General features: G+C 41.2%; 1 protein-coding gene and 1 long non-coding RNA gene across 2 annotated transcripts; one reads left to right on the top strand and one right to left on the bottom strand.

Moving 5' to 3' along the window:
* Positions 1-282: 282 nt before the first annotated feature.
* Positions 283-3,933, bottom strand: LOC128776591 (uncharacterized). Its single transcript, XR_008421753.1, has 2 exons — positions 3,426-3,933; positions 283-537 (listed from the first exon to the last, which is right to left on the bottom strand). It is a non-coding gene; the product is annotated as an uncharacterized LOC128776591 (long non-coding RNA).
* Positions 3,934-4,443: 510 nt separating this feature from the next.
* Positions 4,444-6,626, top strand: LOC109277721 (growth-regulated alpha protein-like). Its single transcript, XM_053901484.1, has 4 exons — positions 4,444-4,617; positions 4,735-4,858; positions 4,966-5,049; positions 5,873-6,626. The coding sequence occupies exons 1-4, from the start codon at positions 4,530-4,532 to the stop codon at positions 5,886-5,888; spliced, it is 312 nt and encodes a 103-aa protein (XP_053757459.1). The 5' UTR covers positions 4,444-4,529; the 3' UTR covers positions 5,889-6,626.
* Positions 6,627-18,082: the final 11,456 nt, after the last annotated feature.

Raw genomic sequence — 18,082 nt, 5'->3', positions numbered from 1 at the left:
TTTCCTGACAACAAGGACTCCAGGACATTTTTCTGACTTGGCCAGGCTTAGGTCCCTTGCCCACCCTGCACCTGTTAGAACTTGCCTGAGGGTTAGACCCAGACTGGAAAGACCAACCAATGGTACTTTGGGTCTCCAGCACAGTCCTGGAGCTTTGGAGCAGGGTCCCCCTCCCTGAACTACCCAAGCTGGGAGGAAGAAGGGATGGTCCCCAAGAGAAAACCAAGATTCCATAACCAGAAGGAGGAAGGAGCCCAAGCCGGGTAGAAATGACCACCGTACTAGAGACTGGATAGGGTTTATGACATGAACGCTGGATGACACGCTTCGGACTGAAGAAGTGGGTGGATTGAGCGATTTAATGCCACATTCGGACATTTTCATTCTTCTCCCCTCAGAGCCGGAGTCATTCTACCAGAAGCGGTAAACCCAACACGTGGCATTTGTGGTGTCACAATTTCCCAGGGCCACAGTGGGGACAGCAGTCCTGCACTGCCCATTCCGATGGCTCCCTCATCTCAGGAGACGGCACCAAGTCTGGATTGTAAAGGCAGATCAGATAGTATCAATCGAACAAGATGACAGTAAATATGGTGGCTCTAAATGGGATTTAATAACCCATTTTATTTTAAGGATGCTCTCTTTTTTAAGATTGGTGATTGCATTAGTTTAAAGTTTGGGCATAGAAATCTGTCATTCAGCTCATAAAATGAGTAAATATCTGGGGGAGACACTTGCAAAAACAAAGAAGGGGATTGTTTTTTAGGCTTCAGAACGTCATTGCTTTTTAAGTTTTCTGAAAAATAAATACGGGGCTGCTAGGGATTGAATTATGCGAGTTGATATATTAAGGTAGAAAAAAGCCCTTTCTTCTGTACTTTATTTTGTTAGCAAGTGATGATTATCAAGCAAGTCTTAGACATAAAATTATAGATAATTCTATAAATATGAGGCTGCTTCTTGAAATGTTTCATCCCTTTGGCCACTACTATAAATTTTTTGATGCCCTATTCATTCACCCTGAGTATTTGCATATGTCCATACTTTGGATTGGATCTGGAAAGCATTAGGACAATATTTTTCTTCTTCTTTTTTCTTTCTTTTTTTTTTTTAATTATAAAGAGAGTAAAGTTCTGGGTAGCTTCCTGTTAATGCTGAAGGCAAAATATTTCCATTATTAAATCATGATAAAGTATGCAAACTGGGTCAGGCAGAAAACCATGATCCTTATTTCAGCAAATAACTAAAATGCCCAGTTCCCTTCTGGGCAAATCTCAGTGTAGAGTGTTCATCCCACTGACTTGATTTTGGAGGCATAATCCATTGATGAGGAAAATCAGATAGATAGATAGATAGATAGATAGATAGACAGACAGATGTAGATTTTATTGAATCTAAGTATATCCTATTCATTCCACAAAAGAAACTTCTTGCTGTTAGTGAAATAAAACACTGGAGACTTTTGAGCAGTTTGTTATTTTTAAGCTTTAGGAAATGTGGCATTGAACTATTTAACCGCGAGAATAACAAACATACTTAAACAAACAAAAACAAAAACAAACCTGCTCTCCTGAATTATCTATTACTTTTCTTAGAAAAAAAGTTTTTTTCTTTCTTTTTTTTTTTTTTTCTTCCTTAACATGTAGTGGTTAAAAGCAGCACTGGCTAGAGCTCAAATTGTGAATTTTATTAACTGTGAGACCTTGGCCAATTCCCTAAATTCCCTGTTTCCTTGTGGAGAAAAGCTGTGGAGACAAAGCTGGTGACTACTTTGTGGGAAAGTTGAGAAGATTAAGTGGGTTTCATATATGCAAAAGATTGAGGACATTGACTATTAGATTAAAGTGTTATTTACTATAATACTTTATGTTGATCTTATAAGCACATAAACATATGTAAATTACTGGAGATAGTGAAGAATAATGGAAAGAATAGCAATCTCTTCAGCTATTATAATTCTGAGCTACTGATTATCTAAAAAAAAAAAAGAAAAGAAAAGAAAAAAGAAAAAGAAAGAAAGAAAATCCATAGTATTTTCAATTAGGAATCCTAGAAAGGGGCGACTGAGTGGCTCTGGGTGACTGACTGACTCAGGTCATGATCTGGAAGTTTATGAGTTGGAGCCACACGTCAGACTCTGGGGCCTGCTTCAGATTCTTTGTCTCCCTTCCTCTCTGACCTTCCCCCAACCCACCCCCCCCCCCCCCCACACACACACTCTCTCTCTCTCTCTCTCTCAAAAATAAACATTAAAAAAATAAAAAAATAAGAATCTGAGAAAAATAAGGATAATGACAGTAGTACCTACACAAATTCTCAATTATTACTAAGTTATTCATATTTTATAAACTTTAGGTCATCTTTCATTTTCCACTTATTTTTTTTTTAAAGTTATATTTCTTGCCCCTTCCCACAAAGGACTGTTCTGATTACTTAAAAAAATGTAAAGACAAATCATTATTTATAATTTAGTAATTCATAATCTCTTCTTTTTTTAATTTTTAAAAAAATGTTTATTTTTGAGAGAGAGAGAGAGAGAGAGACAAAGCATGAGCAGGGGAGGGACAGAGAGAGAGAGAGAGAGAGAGAGAGATACAGAATCTGAAGCAGGCTTCAGGCTCTGAGCTGTCAGCACAGACTCAACCCCACAGCACAGGACTCAAACCCACCAAGAGTGAGATCATGACCTGGACAGGATCTCAACTAGAGTCAGATGTTTAACCTACTGAGCCACCGAGGCACCCTCATAATCTTTTCTAATAAGATAGAATATATTTAGTTTTATTTGCACTTTGTAGTTGAAATTACTGAAATTAGAACTATAAAATTACTGATCAATTAAACTAGACAACAAAAAACTCATTCTGAGTTTTCTCTTAAGAAAAAAAAAATAGTACAAAACTTTTATGTTGGTTGAAGGAGGTGTTTTTTCTTTTTAAAATTCTTTTTTTCTCTTTGTACAGGGATTTTATCCCCAGGTGAGTTCCAGCTTAGGAATGCAGAAACAGCAATTTAAATTACGTTTATTTAAAAATGATTTATAATGTATGCATTGTATGTACTGGCGTTTTATAAATGTTCACACACTTATTCCTCCTAACAATCTGCTGAAGTAGATACTATCTCTGGCGTCCATTTTACAGGTGAGAAACTAAGGCAGAGACGGTTTAAATGTCCGACACCTGAAATTCCTACCCTGGCATTGTGAAGCAGAGGGCTGCTAGGTGCCACTTTGCAGCTCCAGAGCAAGTCCTCTCTCCTCCTGCTTCCCTTCCACACCCATCCACCGGGTAACCCCACGCTCCTCACAGACCTGCACCTGGAATCACCCCGAAGCCATCTGAAACCTACATGGAATCCAGCAACAACGAAAGTCATTTACACTGAGGTGAAAAATGAGCTGCTGAACGACACAGTCGAGTTACCGGCTTGAAAGGTCTGATTGATTACAAGTCAGTCAAAACTAAAATAGGACTGCAGTTACTTCTCTAGAGAGCATTTCAAATCCCTGGAGGCAGGCAAGTCCACACTACAGGGAAAGGAAATGAGATTTGGGAACATAAAACAAGGAAGTGCCATTGGAGTGGTGATCTAGTGCTTAAGTATTTCACAGGAACACCTCTTTTTGCTGTTCAGGTGAGCACAGGGTGCTACTCCCACTAGGCATCAGCTCCTGGTCCCTCCGACCTTTGGACCCCAGGAGCCCAACGCAGCCTCCCCCCCACCCCCCAACAGCTCGGATATGACCACCAGCATTATACTTCACGGATTAATTCACACCGTCTACACCAAAAAGGTGGTGTTCATGGATTTACTCCAACTCTGGAAGTTCCAGAATTGCAGAGGAAGGAAGATAAGTAGGGATAAGACATTCAGTCCTAAATTAAACATTAAATTGACCTCTTGACACTGGTCATCCCCTCATCCTTTCACCCCTTCAGGATATGACACAAAGTATGATTTGTTTGTGAATGTAAAATACTAGGAACCGGCGAACGTTCTTATGTCTGCTGTGAGATGACAAATGTATTTTAACATAGTCTACTTATGCAGACGAAAGTAAACTAATCAAACCAAAACACATTTATGCGTTAAGTAGCAAGTAGAAAATCATGTCACCCCTTCTCCGGGCGTTATTCCCCCATCCGGATAACTAGCATTCGTCAAGACAGACGCCTGTCTCGCGTAAATGGCACAGACTCAAGCAAGGCCACTCACGCCCTCTTTGGGGACTGGGCGGAAAGGGAACACGCCCAAGTCTCCGGAACACGCGGGAGGCCTGGCACGCGGGTCCCCCTCCACCCCGCGGGCGGGGCCGCGCGAACCTTCCGCACCCGGGAATGACCCGGGGCGCCGGGAATTTCCCTGTCCCCCCCCCCCCCCCCCCACCGCTGCGCCCGGCGCCGCGCCAAGTCCACCGGGGATAAAAGCGGTTCTCCCGGCTCGGGGAGCCAGAGTCCGCTCCGCCTGCCCTCCCGCTAGCCGTCCAGCTCCAGCCACCGCCGCCGCGACTCCCCGAGCTGAGCCCCATGGCCCGCACCGCGACCCGCGCTCCCCGGCTCCTCGGCGCCGCGCTGCTGCTCCTGCTCCTGGTCCCCGCCGCCCGGCGCGCCGCAGGTGAGGCCCGGAGCCCGCGGGGGGACGGGGTGCGGGTGGGGGTGCGGGTGGGGGTGCGGGTGGGGGAAGGGTGCGCGCCCCGGGGCCGCCCGCTCACCCGGCCTGCTCTCCCCGCAGGGGCGCCCGTCGTCACCGAGCTGCGCTGCCAGTGCCTGCAGACCGTGCAGGGCATTCACCTCAAGAACATCCAGAGCGTCAAGGTGACGCCGTCGGGCCCCCACTGCGCCCACACCGAAGTCATGTAAGTGACGCCCCGCGCTGCCGCCGTCCTGGCCGTTCCCCCCGCCCCCGTGCCCCCCACCCGCGGCCCGGCCTCCCGCCAACGGGGACTCTGCCTTGTCTCCGCAGAGCCACTCTCAAGAACGGACACGAAGCCTGTCTCAACCCCGAAGCCCCCATGGTCAAGAGAATCATCGAAAAGATGCTAAGCAAGTGAGTTATGCTTTCTGTTGACGCGTGCCACTAGAGTCCTTGGTCACGGATCCTGGCAAATGCGTCCGGGAAGTTTGATCAAGGAAACCTAGGTTTCGCTGAAAAACAAAATTATTCGTTCACAATGACCTTTGCTATTAAGGTCATTAAGCCTCTCCTATGCCAGAAGGATATTTCCAGTGCCCTCTCTCCCCACGCAAATGAGTGTGGGTGCATGTGTGTTCCTAAAAGATGAATTGCATTTGGCCAGTGATGTTCAAATGCTTCCCACCCATTGAGGAACACACAGTATTCAGCTCCATCCCTGGTGAGCTTCTGCTCTGAAAAGTGGCACCCTTGGTTTTGAGCAACATGGGCCACTGAAGCTTAGTCGTGAAGAGCAAGGACTTTGCTGTGAATCCCTGCCCTAACTGTAACCGAGGCCCCACCTCTGATTATTCCTATGTCCCCAGGGAAAGTACTTAATCTGTTCAAGTCTCCGTAATACAGCAGAAATAAAAATAGCTACCTAACGAGGTCTGCCGTGGGGCTTAAATGATGTCCTGAATGTACTTTTTTAGCCCACTCTGACATTACCTTCTAGCTTTTTGAAGCTAATAATACAATTGTGATCACAGACAGCACCTTATTCCTAATTAAACACCATCCAGGAGCCTGGCATTTTCCTGCCACCCATCGCAGTGGTGTAGGTGGTAACCACGTGGCAACCACATGTCACAGGACTATGCAGTTTATGGACTCCTATTAATGGCAACCATTTCTTTCTTTCTTTCTTTCTTTCTTTCTTTCTTTCTTTCTTTCTTTCTTTCTTTTTTAATCACAGGGGCAGCAACAACTGAGCTAGAGAGAGAAGGCAGAAGTTCATGGCTTACTGTGGCAGCCTCAGTGGAATGGGATAGAAAGAAAAGAAACCAAAGCCTCCAGGGACCATCTGGACTGTGTTCAATCTATTTGACTGTTCCCTATGAGTATTCGTCTATTTTCAACATATGTATTTATTTGTTTATTTATTTATTTATTTATTTTTCAAAGCTAGCATAGTAATGTTCTAGCTAATATTTAAAGATATGAATTTGGTAATTTGCTGTACTGTTATTTTTAAAGGTCACTTTTATGCTAAAGTTAGTTCAGTTCCTTTTAATTTGTAAGTGATGAGTCTTAAATGTTCTTCATTCATTAAACTATATTATGTGTTGGGGGGAGGGGAGGGGAAACCACGCCCTGTCATTCCCTATGATAAAGGCTGGAGATAAATAGTTTGGGATCCAAGCACACAGGTCACTGTTAAGGTTGTGGAATGTATGTGTGCATTTATTTTTGTACTACTCAGAAGAATGCCAATTGTTATTTATTGAGAGAGTTTTACAGTACGTGGTCAACACTTCTGATGTTGAAGCTTTAAAAACTCCACAATGTTTTTAAATATCCCTTGGACATTTTATGTCTTCCTTGTAAGGCATAATGCCTTGTTTAGTGGTAATTATACAGTGTTTCTCTATGTCTTGGAATAGAGAAGTTTAAATATTTATTGATGTATTTTTAAAAACTGCATGAAAATAAAGCTTTTTACAAAAGTTTCTTGCTTAGGTTTGTTTTTTTCTTCTTGATCTTGTTTTTTCTTCTTGATACGCAAGCCCTGGAAATTTATAACGGACTGTAGGGCACACCCACGTAGAGACTGCCACTAGTGGGTGCTCCTTACTTCCATATTTTTTTCAAAGTCCTTGCAGTGCCCCCCATCTTTAGAATCTCTGTTTTACTTGCAGCCACTCTGGAAAACAGTGTGGAGGTTCCTCAGAAAATTAAAAATAGACCTACCCTATGACCCAGCAGTAGCACTGCTAGGAATTTACCCAAGGGATACAGGAGTGCTGATGCATAGGGGCACTTGTACCCCAATGTTTATAGCAGCACTCTCAACAATAGCCAAATTATGGAAAGAGCCTAAATGTCCATCAACTGATGAATGGATAAAGAAATTGTGGTTTATATACACAATGGAATACTACGTGGCAATGAGAAAGAATGAAATATGGCCCTTTGTAGCAACGTGGATGGAACTGGAGAGTGTGATGCTAAGTGAAGTAAGCCATACAGAGAAAGACAGATACCATATGTTTTCACTCTTATGTGGATCCAGAGAAACTTAACAGAAACCGATGGGGGAGGGGAAGGAAAAAAAAAAAGGTTAGAGTGGAAGAGAGCCAAAGCATAAGAGACTGTTAAAAACTGAGAACAAACTGAGGGTTGATGGGGGGTGGGAGGGAGGGGAGGGTGGGTGATGGGTATTGAGGAGGGCACCTTTTGGGATGAGCACTGGGTGTTGTATGGAAACCAATTTGACAATAAATTTCATATATTGAAAAAAAAATCTCTGTTTTACATAAAATACTCATTTTGTTTCAGTATAACCAACTGTTCTTTAGTTCTAACTCTTCAAAATTTTTCAAATGTTTACCCATATTTTCAAAAGCACTCTCATTTAAATGATCTTAAAAGGTTTTTCAATTCCGCATTCTTTTCCCTCTTCATGAAGCTGGGAGCTAAATTGTAAATTGCACTCTATCTTCGAACTCAATCATTATTCGTGTAATGGGAGCAAAAAAGGAAAAAGTGAGTTGGCTGAGTGTCATCTGTCCAAAGGTCTAAATGAGAAGGTCTTTATTTTATAATCTTCATGGAGAGAAAGAATCAGCCAGCGTAATGCTGTTCCAATGGCTTCACAAGTCTGGTGATGGTTGAAATGTTGCTAAACCTGTAAATTTGAATTTAAATGGCCCCAAGACAACAGGAATACATCCAGCTTCCACAGTAGAAACACAGACTGTTATCTCCTGATATGGAACCATATGAACCACCTGGAAAATAATGTATTCTCAATCTGAAAGGGAGGAGAGTTTGTGCTCCTGAGGGGAAGGCCCAGGAAGGTTTGTGCTTGTCTCACTGGACCTGTTCCTGGGCACGTTTATAACCTTCGGCAGGAGGAAAAGTGTGGGCACATGCCCACACTTGTCTTAAGCAGCTGGGTAACCATAGACAAGCAACAGCTACTCTGAGCCTCTGTGTCCTCCCTTGAAAATTAAGTAGAATAGCCTCTTCTTTACTCCAATTGTACTTGGCTCAGAATGAGATAACATGGAACAGCAATTTTTTAAGTTTTGTAGAGGTAAACAAACGCAAACCATTCTGGAAGCTCTATGAATGTCAGCAGGGACTCCTTCCTTTAACTCTAAGTCAAGGGCAATATATTTTAGGCTGTGGGAAATAAAACTTCTTTGGATTTCTCAGTGTTCTTGTAAAAGTCTTAGCCTCCTCACGTACCATGAGTATTAAATCTGTCATTTGTTTAGTTAATGGCTCTGATCCCCAGGGATAACACAATTTTTCTAATCTTCTGAAAGATGACTCAATGGTTATATCCAGGGCTAGGTGTCAGGCTAAGCCTCAGGGTGCTGGGGAGACTGGAATACTATCTCCCTAGGTATTTACATGTCAAAAGAGATAAAGCCACAGAATTTAGAGATACACATAGGTCTTAATAGTGGAGACAAAGGGGCAATCTGGTTCCTGGAAAGATTTAGTTATATGACAAAGGGTTATGATTGGGATTTAGACCTATTGTGTTTCCAAGGAAACCCTTTCAGGAGGGCAGTGGGACAAAGTCCTCATTCCCTTTTATAAGCAGGGACAATTATATCTCCCCTTCCCCCCTCCACTCCCTTCCCTGGCCTATGGAGTGTCTCGCTCCTGGAATAGGACAACTGGCTTGGCTTTCATCACATCACCCCCCAAGAGTGAGGCCTGAGGCAAGCAGGAAGTGACATTTATTCACTGGGAGGTAATCAATAAGAAATCTGTCTGATCCAGAACATCTCTTTATACATTCAGGATAAAAATTTTTAAATATCAATATGAAAAACTCAACATAGGCCTTGTTAACTTGGTGAATGGAAAAGCAGGAAAAAAGAGGTGCAGTTGGTTCACATGGTGATTAAAAACACAAACTATGAAGGGGCGCCTGGCGGGCTCAGTCAGCGGAGTGTGCGACTCTTGATCTTATGGCTGTGAGTCCAAGGCCCACGTTGGGTGTAGAGATTACTTAAAATTAAAATATTAAAAAAGAAAAGAAAAGAAAGAACACAGGCTATGAAGAATTAAGACTGTTCTGGCTGTAGTTTTCCAGTTCTAATGCCTTCTATGAGACTTGAGGTGAAATTTATTGATTAATCTAAACTTCATTTCCCCTTTCATAAAAGAGGTATGATAATAGAATCTCCTTGTTGTAGTTGTTACTAGAATTGAGCATCAATAATTTGAGTAAAGAGCTAAGCAGTGCCTAAGAGATTGATCTGGGAAACAAAGGCAGAAAGAAATGTACATAAAATTAATTTCCTTACAACTCACAGCACGTTGACAGATACTTGAGGTAGGCAGAGAATGATTTCTTCCAGGAACTCCCAGCTGTCTCAATGTTAATGCTTTGCTAGAAGGAAAAACAATCTTGACAATAGCTAGGCCTCCGGGATCCTGACAGTCTTTAGCATACGAAAGTCCTTTTGGGGGAAGTTTCCAAAAAGGACTTTCATATCCTAAAGACTCCTAAGTATAAAATCAACCACCCCTGACAATCTCAGTGTAGCTGTGTCTGCCCTGGGTCCTGGCCCGTGCTTTAATTAAACCACTTTTTTGCACCAGACATCTCAAGAATTCTTTCTTGGCCATTAGCTCCAAACCCCAACACTTCCAACCACATCAAGATGACAGTGGCTCCTGAATTTCTGGAAAAAAGGGGGAGAAGTCTGACTGAGAGTGGAGGCAGTGCATCAGTTTTCTGTTGCTGTTGTAACAAATTATCACAAATGCAGTAGCTTAAACACAAACTTACGCTCTTACACTTCTGGAGGTCAGAAGACAGAAATTAGTTCCACTGGGCTAAAGTCAAGGTGGCCTCAGTGCTGGTTCCTTCTGAAAACTCCAGGAGAGAATCCATTGCCTTAATCTTTCCACCTTCCGGACGGAGGCCATCAACATTCCCCAGCTCACGGCCATCTTCCTGCATCTTCCAAGTGATCAGGATAGCCTCTTCAATCTCTTTCTTCCTGTCCTTGTGCTCTGGCACATCCCTTGCTGTCTGAGTCTGACTTATGCCACATCCCTTTTATAAGAATCCTTGTGATCATATCAGGTCCACACAGGATAATCTAGAATAATCTTCCCACTGCAAGACCCTTAATGTAATCACATGAACAAAGTTTATTTTACAATGGAAGGTAAAAGTATTCACAGGTCCTGGGGATTAGGATATGGATATCCTTGGGGAATGATTATTCAGCCTTCCACAGGACACTTGAATTTCGGGGTTCAAAGCACTTTTCATTAAGCTAACAAGATGCACATATTATAGAAGGGGAGTTGGGGCGCCTGAGTGGCTCAGTCGGTTGGGCATCCTACTTTGGCTCAGGTCATGATCTCGTGGTCCGTGAGTTCGAGCCCCGCGTCGGGCTCTGTGCTGACAGCTCAGAGCCTGGAGCCTGCTTCAGATTCTGTGTCTCCCTCTCTCTCTGACCTTCCCCCATTCATGCTCTGTCTCTCTCTGTCTCAAAAAAAATGAATAAACGTTAAAAAAAAAAAAAAGAAGAAGGGGCATTGGAGATTGTGGGAGGAACCAAAATGGTACCAACACTTGCCTGATGTTCAATAAATGCAATTACAGTTAATGTTCTAAGTTAAACAGAAGGAGATTTGAGTCTTTTCTCCAGACTGCTACTATTGGAAAGCTTCAAAGTGAACCTAAATATATTTATCACACAACTGGAGGGAAGACATGAATGACTGGAAGAACAAGACGAGGGTCTGGGTCTGCATTAACCAAGTCTTCTGGCTTGCTCTTGTGAGACCCGATAAAATTTCTGGACATGAGCAACCCCATTTCAAAGCTTCCTTTTCCTTTCTAATGAACTTCTGAACTGCACCAAATTAACTTTTAACCTGGGCCAGTCAGGATGATTGTTTTGCAAGTAGTTGTTCATAAAACCGGCAGGGCGTTTGGCAGCCAGACCATAAAACTGCCAGTATGGACTTTCTGCCAGCAGAGTGATTAGTGCATACCGAGAGTGGTCTCATTAGACCACACGGATATATTTAGTCTGTCAGAGTGTAAACAAAGATGGCTTAATGTGTTAGAAGCAGTCATGGCTCTTTTTTCCTTCTCCTCCCTTATTCAAGTCGTATAACTGCCCATCCTTCTTCCTCTCTCTCATAAAAACTCTTTGCTCTCTCCGCTCAGGTGCAATACTTTTCTGATTACACTGGAATCCGTGCTTCCGGATTTGCAATTCTGAGACTCCAGATAAAAGCCTTTGTTTCTTTTTCGGTTTCGCCTCCTTTTCTCGGTTGGCACTCTCATAGATACGAATGCATTCACAGAGCAAACAGAAATGGTAAGGAAAGGTATCACATTAAGTTGTCCACATGATGTTGAGACTTTGGAGTACAAGACAGCCTTCCATTGGGAACCTCAAGACAAGAAGTGGAGGGCAGAGTATTTGAGAGGATGGTCACAGGGTGATGCGGGCGGGAAAGATGTTCTTCCTTCAGGTCAGTCTTAGAACAGTGAGAGCCAGTAGGACCATTGACTTTGAGAGGCCATCAGGAAACAGTGATGGCAGCAGTCCCTGAGGTTTCCTGGGCAAAGAAGCCAGAGGCAGAAGAAGAAGAATGATGGATGATCCCGCTCTGTGAATATGATTACTTATTTGTGAGTTCTTATGAGCTCTCTCTAGAGACTTCCAGAAACCAACAGGCTGTGAAGGATAGGAGAGGTGGAGGTCCTGTAATACCAAGACAGGGCAATGTTTTCTCTGCTGGAACAGAAAAATTAGAAGATGAGAGTCCTTTCTTACCTTAAGTTTTCCATAAAGCAGAGCCTGAGGCAAAAGTTCACCAGCCTGCCTCCCGGACCTTATCTTCATACCTGTGTGCGGGATATCCCTGTGAAATTTTTTATCCTCTGCCTTCAGAGTGATAGCCACAGGTGACTGGGATTATACCTTTTACTTTTAGCAGTCCTCTGAAAAAGAAAATGAGGCTGGCCCAGGCAGTCATGAACAGATCAAATGAACCTGGACTTGTAGCCAGTTAGAGCTCAGAGAAGTCCGCTCTTTGGGCCACAAAACATACAAGTGCACAGACCACCCAACTCAGTGCCTCCCACAGAGCTATCTAAATACAAAACAAGGGGGAGAACCAAGATTTTTGAGTATTAGTCCAGCTCACATGACCATCAAAGAGGCCTGTGGGTTGACTCCGACTTTAGCCTTGTCTACAAGCACATGGTGGTAGAACCAGTTGCCCTCCGTTTCTGCAGATTCCCCTCGGGTCCCTCACAATGAGCCACTGCAGTGTGGACTAAAGGAAAGTTATGGGCGCTGTGGCCAAACAGACTTGAAAAAAAAAAAAACAACAACTCGTCTTCTTCTTGCCAAATTACTTACCTCATCTGAATTTCAATTTCCTCATCTGTACAGTAAAAATGATCCATGCAGCATTTAATACACTGAAATTGCATAAGTAGTACTGGCATAAGACAATACTCTACAAATGGTTGTTACTATCAGTTCAGTATATGCTTCTTATGTCAGAATAAACCATTATTTTTGAAATATATGACACAGTTCAAGATGGAGGAGTATTTGAGGGGCGCCTGGGTGGCTCAGTCGGTTAAGCGTCAGACTTCAGCTCAGGTCATGATCTCGTGGTCCGTGAGTTCGAGCCCCGCGTCGGGCTCTGTGCTGATGTCTCAGAGCCTAGAGCCTGCTTCCGATTCTGTGTCTCCCTCTCTCTGCCCCTCCCCCGTTCATGCTCTGTCTTTCTCTGTCTCAAAAATAAATAAAACGTTTAAAAAATAATTTAAAAAAATGGAGTATTTGATGTGACTTAGAAACTTATATAGGTCTCACAGCAGCTGGAAGACCATGGTAATGTAATAGATTGTTAGAAAAACCCGAGAATTTGATCATCTTAGAAAATTAAGAATTGGGAATTCATTGCAAACAAAATATACCATCATATCAATCTGGCATTGAGTCAAAGTTCTCAAATTAGAGACCCATATTTGAAAGTAAAAATCCTTGGGGCACCTAGGTGGCTCAGTCGGTTAGGTGTTCAACTTTCACTCAGGTTATGATCCCACAGTTTGTGGGTTTGAGCCCCATATCTGGGTCTGTGCTGTCAGCTCAGAGCCTGGAGGCTGCTTTGGATTCCTTGGCTCCCTCTGTCTGTGCCCCTCCCCCATTCATTCTCTCTCTGTCTCTCTCTGTCTCTCTCTCTCTCTCTCAAAAAAAAAAAAAAAAAATTAACATTTGAAAAAAAAAAAAAAAGTAAAGATCCCTGCAAACTTAACTACCATGACATTGGCAAAGTCCATAATAACTAATTTTAATTCCATTAAATCCTAAACTGTAATTCTATGTCAGAAACTACCCCTTTATTTTGATTCTTCACACCTTTTTTTATCTTATATTTGTGTATGTATGTTCTTGTCATCAAGGTGGCCACAAATGCTAATAACCTACAATATAGTCCTCACTACTTTGACATAGAGAACTGAGACTCAAGGTTATGTCTGAAAAGTGTTTCTGATTCATTGTGGTAGCTTTTTATTTAGCATAAATTTCAAGAACCCAGCAATCAGTTCAATGTTACAGACTCATTCCATCTTATTGTGTGTTGAGACTTTTCCCTAATAAATAAATAATCCCTGTCAAAAAGCTGTGCTTCTTGGAGCATGATTCTGTCTATAATATTAATCAGTTTTTTCTCTGTATGCTGAGGTTTTATTCATCTTTATAGACACAATTCAATGATACCGACCCTTGTGAAGACAAATGAGATATTGTGATTCTTGAGGTTATGCATAAAGTGACACTGTATCAATAACTGTATTATTTAGTTAAAGGGTTTGACTTCTTTATGCAGAAAAAAGGTATTAAATATGACATAACCAAGACCATTTAACAAAACAATGAATAGAATTTGAGATCATAAACCATGGTTAGTAATTCAGTTTTGAGAACTTTGAAGCATAACATACTGCTGTTAATAGGACAAGAATTATTAATTTATCAAGTGATGGCAGATTCTAATAAGACCTGAAATATGATTGGGGAAATAGACATAAAAGGCAAAGATACATTAAAGCAAATTAATTTCTTGCTTTGTGCAAACATGATTTTTAAAAAGATGCACAGGGGCGCCTCAGTGGCTCAGTCGGTTAAGCATCCAACTTCGGCTCAGGTCATGATCTCGCGGTTCGTGGGTTCGAGCCCGGCATCAGGCTCTGTGCTGACAGCTCAAAGTCTGGAGCCTGTTTTGGATTCTGTGTCTCCCTCTCTCTCTGACCCTCCCCCGTTCATGCTCTGTCTCTCTCTGTCTCAAAAATAAATAAACGTTAAAAAAAAAATTAAAAAGATGCACAGACTTTCTCATTACAATATTCTCTAAATCGTCATCAGCTGAAAATGGCATTGGATCTGCTAAAAAAACAAAATTCAACCGAGTAAATTCAAAGCTCTAATTGGTTTCTTTAGATGATTCATGAATCAAGAAGCATTCCATCTAGCAAGTAGTGGGGAGCTCCATTGAGCTAAACAACAACAAAAATGGCAGAAAGAGGGCATAAAGAAGAAGAAGAAAAAGAAAGAGAAGGAGGAGGAGGAGAAGGAGAAAAAAAGGAAGAAGAGGAGGGGGAGGAGGGGGAAAAAGAAGGAAAGGAAAGGAAAGAAAGAAAGAAAGAAAGAAAGAAAGAAAGAAAGAAAAAGAAAGGCAGACAGGAAGAAAGGAAGGAAAAGAAAGAAAGAAAGAAAGAAAGAAAGAAAGAAAGAAAGAAAGAAAGAAAAAGAAAGAAATTTATTAGTAAAGAATGCATTGTTTAGACAAAGCTGTCCTAAGGAAAGTGGGTCTATCTGTAAATTTCCTAGTGTTGACCAGGAGATTCCATGTTACTGGTTAAAGGTTATTCCCGGGGGAATTCAGTTGAAACTGCAATTAGGTAAGATAGTAAGTCTTGGTTTATTGACTTGGGGCCTTAATCTAAGTGATACCATTTTGGGCCTATGGTTTTGTTTTGTTTTGTTTTGTTTTGTTTTGTTTTGTTTTGTTTTAACGGATCCTTCAAATTTGCATTGTGTCATTCCCCAAAATAATAAAGCACAAAAGTTTCAATCTCTGTTAACAAATTGATTACATTCTACACTTCCCCTCCCTCCCAAATAAATAGATTATACTTCCTTTTTGGCTTGTAACTGATAACTACCCCTTTGATAAGCATTCTTGAACAGGGAAAGAGAAAGCAATAAAAACTAATCTTCAGATTGCAGTGCATAAAGAAACATTATCATGTTGAATCCACCAAGGTCTGAAGTCAAATTTCACAAAAAAGAAACCCAGATCTAAGGAGATTTTTTTTTTTTTTTTTTTGGTTGTAAGTGAAACAAAAAACTGTGAAATATTAAAGCAGGACATACCTGCACATTGCCAAGTGTCAAAGAAGTTTATGTAAAGGCAGAACAGAATCTATTTAATTACCTTGAAATACTGACCACAATGGTTTGTTCTTCTCTGATTATGGATGATAGTAGTAATATGACTGCAAGTCAATCTAGAACATTTATTTTAATGTCGGTTTCAGGTGAAACTATTCTATTCATCTGAGATCTCACATTTAATTATCATACTAATAAACTTTCAGAATAAAACAGTTCATTTTATGCTTACATAGGTTTTCTTATTGACACCGTAGGACCAAAGGGCAGGCTTCCCCTTTGGCATATTGATTATTTTAAATAAAAGTTACTTAGGAGACAGCCTATGCCAGGACACTCAGATTCTCTGTCCACCCTGAGAGCAGGGAATAAATCTCCTATGTGAAAGGTACGCTCCCTGTACCAGAAAGTGAAGAGACATCCTTATCACCAGAGATGGGACTTGCTGTGCACCCTGAAAACAAGAAATAAATCTCCCATGTGAAAGGTACCCTCCCTGTATCAGGAAGTGAAGAGATATCTTTATAACCAGAGACGGGAATTTCAGGGGCAAGAAAGCTGTACAAACAATCCTTGTTACTTTTTACTAATTTACTACCCCAGTCCAAAATCTGTTTAGAATTTCTTCCTACTTGAAACTCCAAAGTTAAGTTTTTTTTTGTTCTGTCAATTCCTCAAAGATTTATTCTCTATTTGCCTAAAAAGTATAAATACTGCCTGTGTTGGTTATTTCTTTAGGTCTCAATTTCATTATAGGACCTCTCTGTGCACATAATAAAACTTTGGGTTTTTTCTTCTTGTTAATCTGTCTCATGTAAATTTAACTCTTAGTCCAGCTGGAAGACCTTGACAGTAGAGAAGAATTTGTTCTTCTTTCAACATTGAAGATGTCTAGAAACTGGGGTGCCTAGGAGGCTCACTCTGTTAAGTGACTGATTCTTGGTTTCGGCTCAGGTCATGATCTCATGGTTTGTGAGTTTGAGCCCCGTGTCTGGCTCTGTGATGGCAGCACTGAGCCTGCTTGGCCTTGTCTCTCTCTCTCTCTCTCTTTCTCTCTCTCTCCTTCTTTCTCTGTCCCTCACTCACACCTTTCTTTCTCAAAAATAAATAAACATTAAAAAATTAGGAACAGATGTTTGTTATAGAATGCATAACACAGTTCCATAGGAGCAGCTCAATAATGTATTTATTATATGATATTGGCAAATAACTGGTCTTTTATGATTTATTCTGAATTATTTTGTTATTACTGTTGAATTGTTAATCCAATATTGTGGCCTGCTACCTTACTTTAAAATATTAAAACCTAAAGGTTAGGAATCATGGCTGTCTTTATCTTCATTCAGAGTTTTGATCTACTTATCTTAACTTAGCTGATGCCTGTGAAAGCCAATGGTTGAATGTTAGTATGTTCAGACATTAATGTCTGTTTACTTTTTTTTAATTTTTAATTTAATTCTTTTTTGATTTACATCCAAATTAGTTAGCATATAGCACAACAATGATTTCAGGAGTAGCTTCCTTAGTGCCCCTTACCCATTTAGCCCATCCCCCCTCCCATAACCCCTCCAGTAACCCTCAGTTTGTTCTCCATATATATGAGTCCCTTCTGTTTTGTCCCCCTCCTTGTTTTTATATTATTTTTGTTTCCCTTCCCTTATGTTCATCTGTTTTTTCTCTTAAAGTCATCATATGAGTGAAGTCACATGATATTTGTCTTTCTCTGACTGACTAATTTCACTTAGCATAATAACCTCTAGTTCCATCCACATAGTTGCAAATGGCAAGATTTCATTCTTTTTGATTGCTGAGTAATACTCCATTGTATATATATACCACTTGTTCTTTATCCATTCATTCATCGATGGACATTTGGGTTCTTTCCATATTTTGGCTATTGTTTATAATGCTACTATAAACATTAGGGTACATGTGTCCCTTTGAAACAGCACACCTGTATCCCTTGGATAAATGCCTAGTAGTAAAATTGCTGGGTCGGAGGTAGTTCTATTTTTAGTTTTTTGAGGAGCCTCCATACTGTTTTCCAGAGTGGCTGCACCACCAACAATACAAAAGAGGTCTTCTTTCTTCACATCCTCGCCAACATTTGTTGTTGCCTGAGTTGTTAATGTTAGCCATTCTGACAGGTGCAAGGTGGTATCTAATTGTGGTTTGGTTTGTATTTCCCTGATGATGAGTGATGTTGAGCACTTTTTCATGTGTCAGTTGGCCATCTGGATGTCTTCTTTGGAGAAGTGTCTATTCATGTCTTTTTCCCATTTCTTCACTGGATTATTTGTCTTTTGGGTGTTTAGTTTGATAAGTTCTTTATAGATTTTGGATACTAACCCTTTATCTGATATGTTGTTTGCAAATATCTTCTCCCATTCTGTCGGTTGCCTTTTAGTTTTGCTGATTGTTTCCTTTGCTGTGCAGAAGCTTTTTATTTTGATGAGGTCCCAGTAGTTAATTTTTGCTTTTGTTTCCCTTGC

The sequence above is a fragment of the Panthera pardus genome, unplaced genomic scaffold, assembly GCF_024362965.1.
Source record: "Panthera pardus isolate Hobbes unplaced genomic scaffold, ASM2436296v1 HiC_scaffold_13, whole genome shotgun sequence".
In the NCBI taxonomy this organism is placed as follows: domain Eukaryota; kingdom Metazoa; phylum Chordata; class Mammalia; order Carnivora; family Felidae; genus Panthera; species Panthera pardus.
This window is presented reverse-complemented; position numbering and strand designations above follow the sequence as displayed.

Coding starts and splice junctions, on each gene's coding strand:
- LOC109277721 (XM_053901484.1), top strand. CDS start 4,530: ATGGCCCGCACCGCGACCCGCGCTCCCCGGCTCCTCGGCGCCGCGCTG. Junction 4,618..4,734: donor CGCCGCCCGGCGCGCCGCAG/GTGAGGCCCGGA, acceptor CTCTCCCCGCAG/GGGCGCCCGTCGTCACCGAG. Junction 4,859..4,965: donor TGCGCCCACACCGAAGTCAT/GTAAGTGACGCC, acceptor TTGTCTCCGCAG/AGCCACTCTCAAGAACGGAC.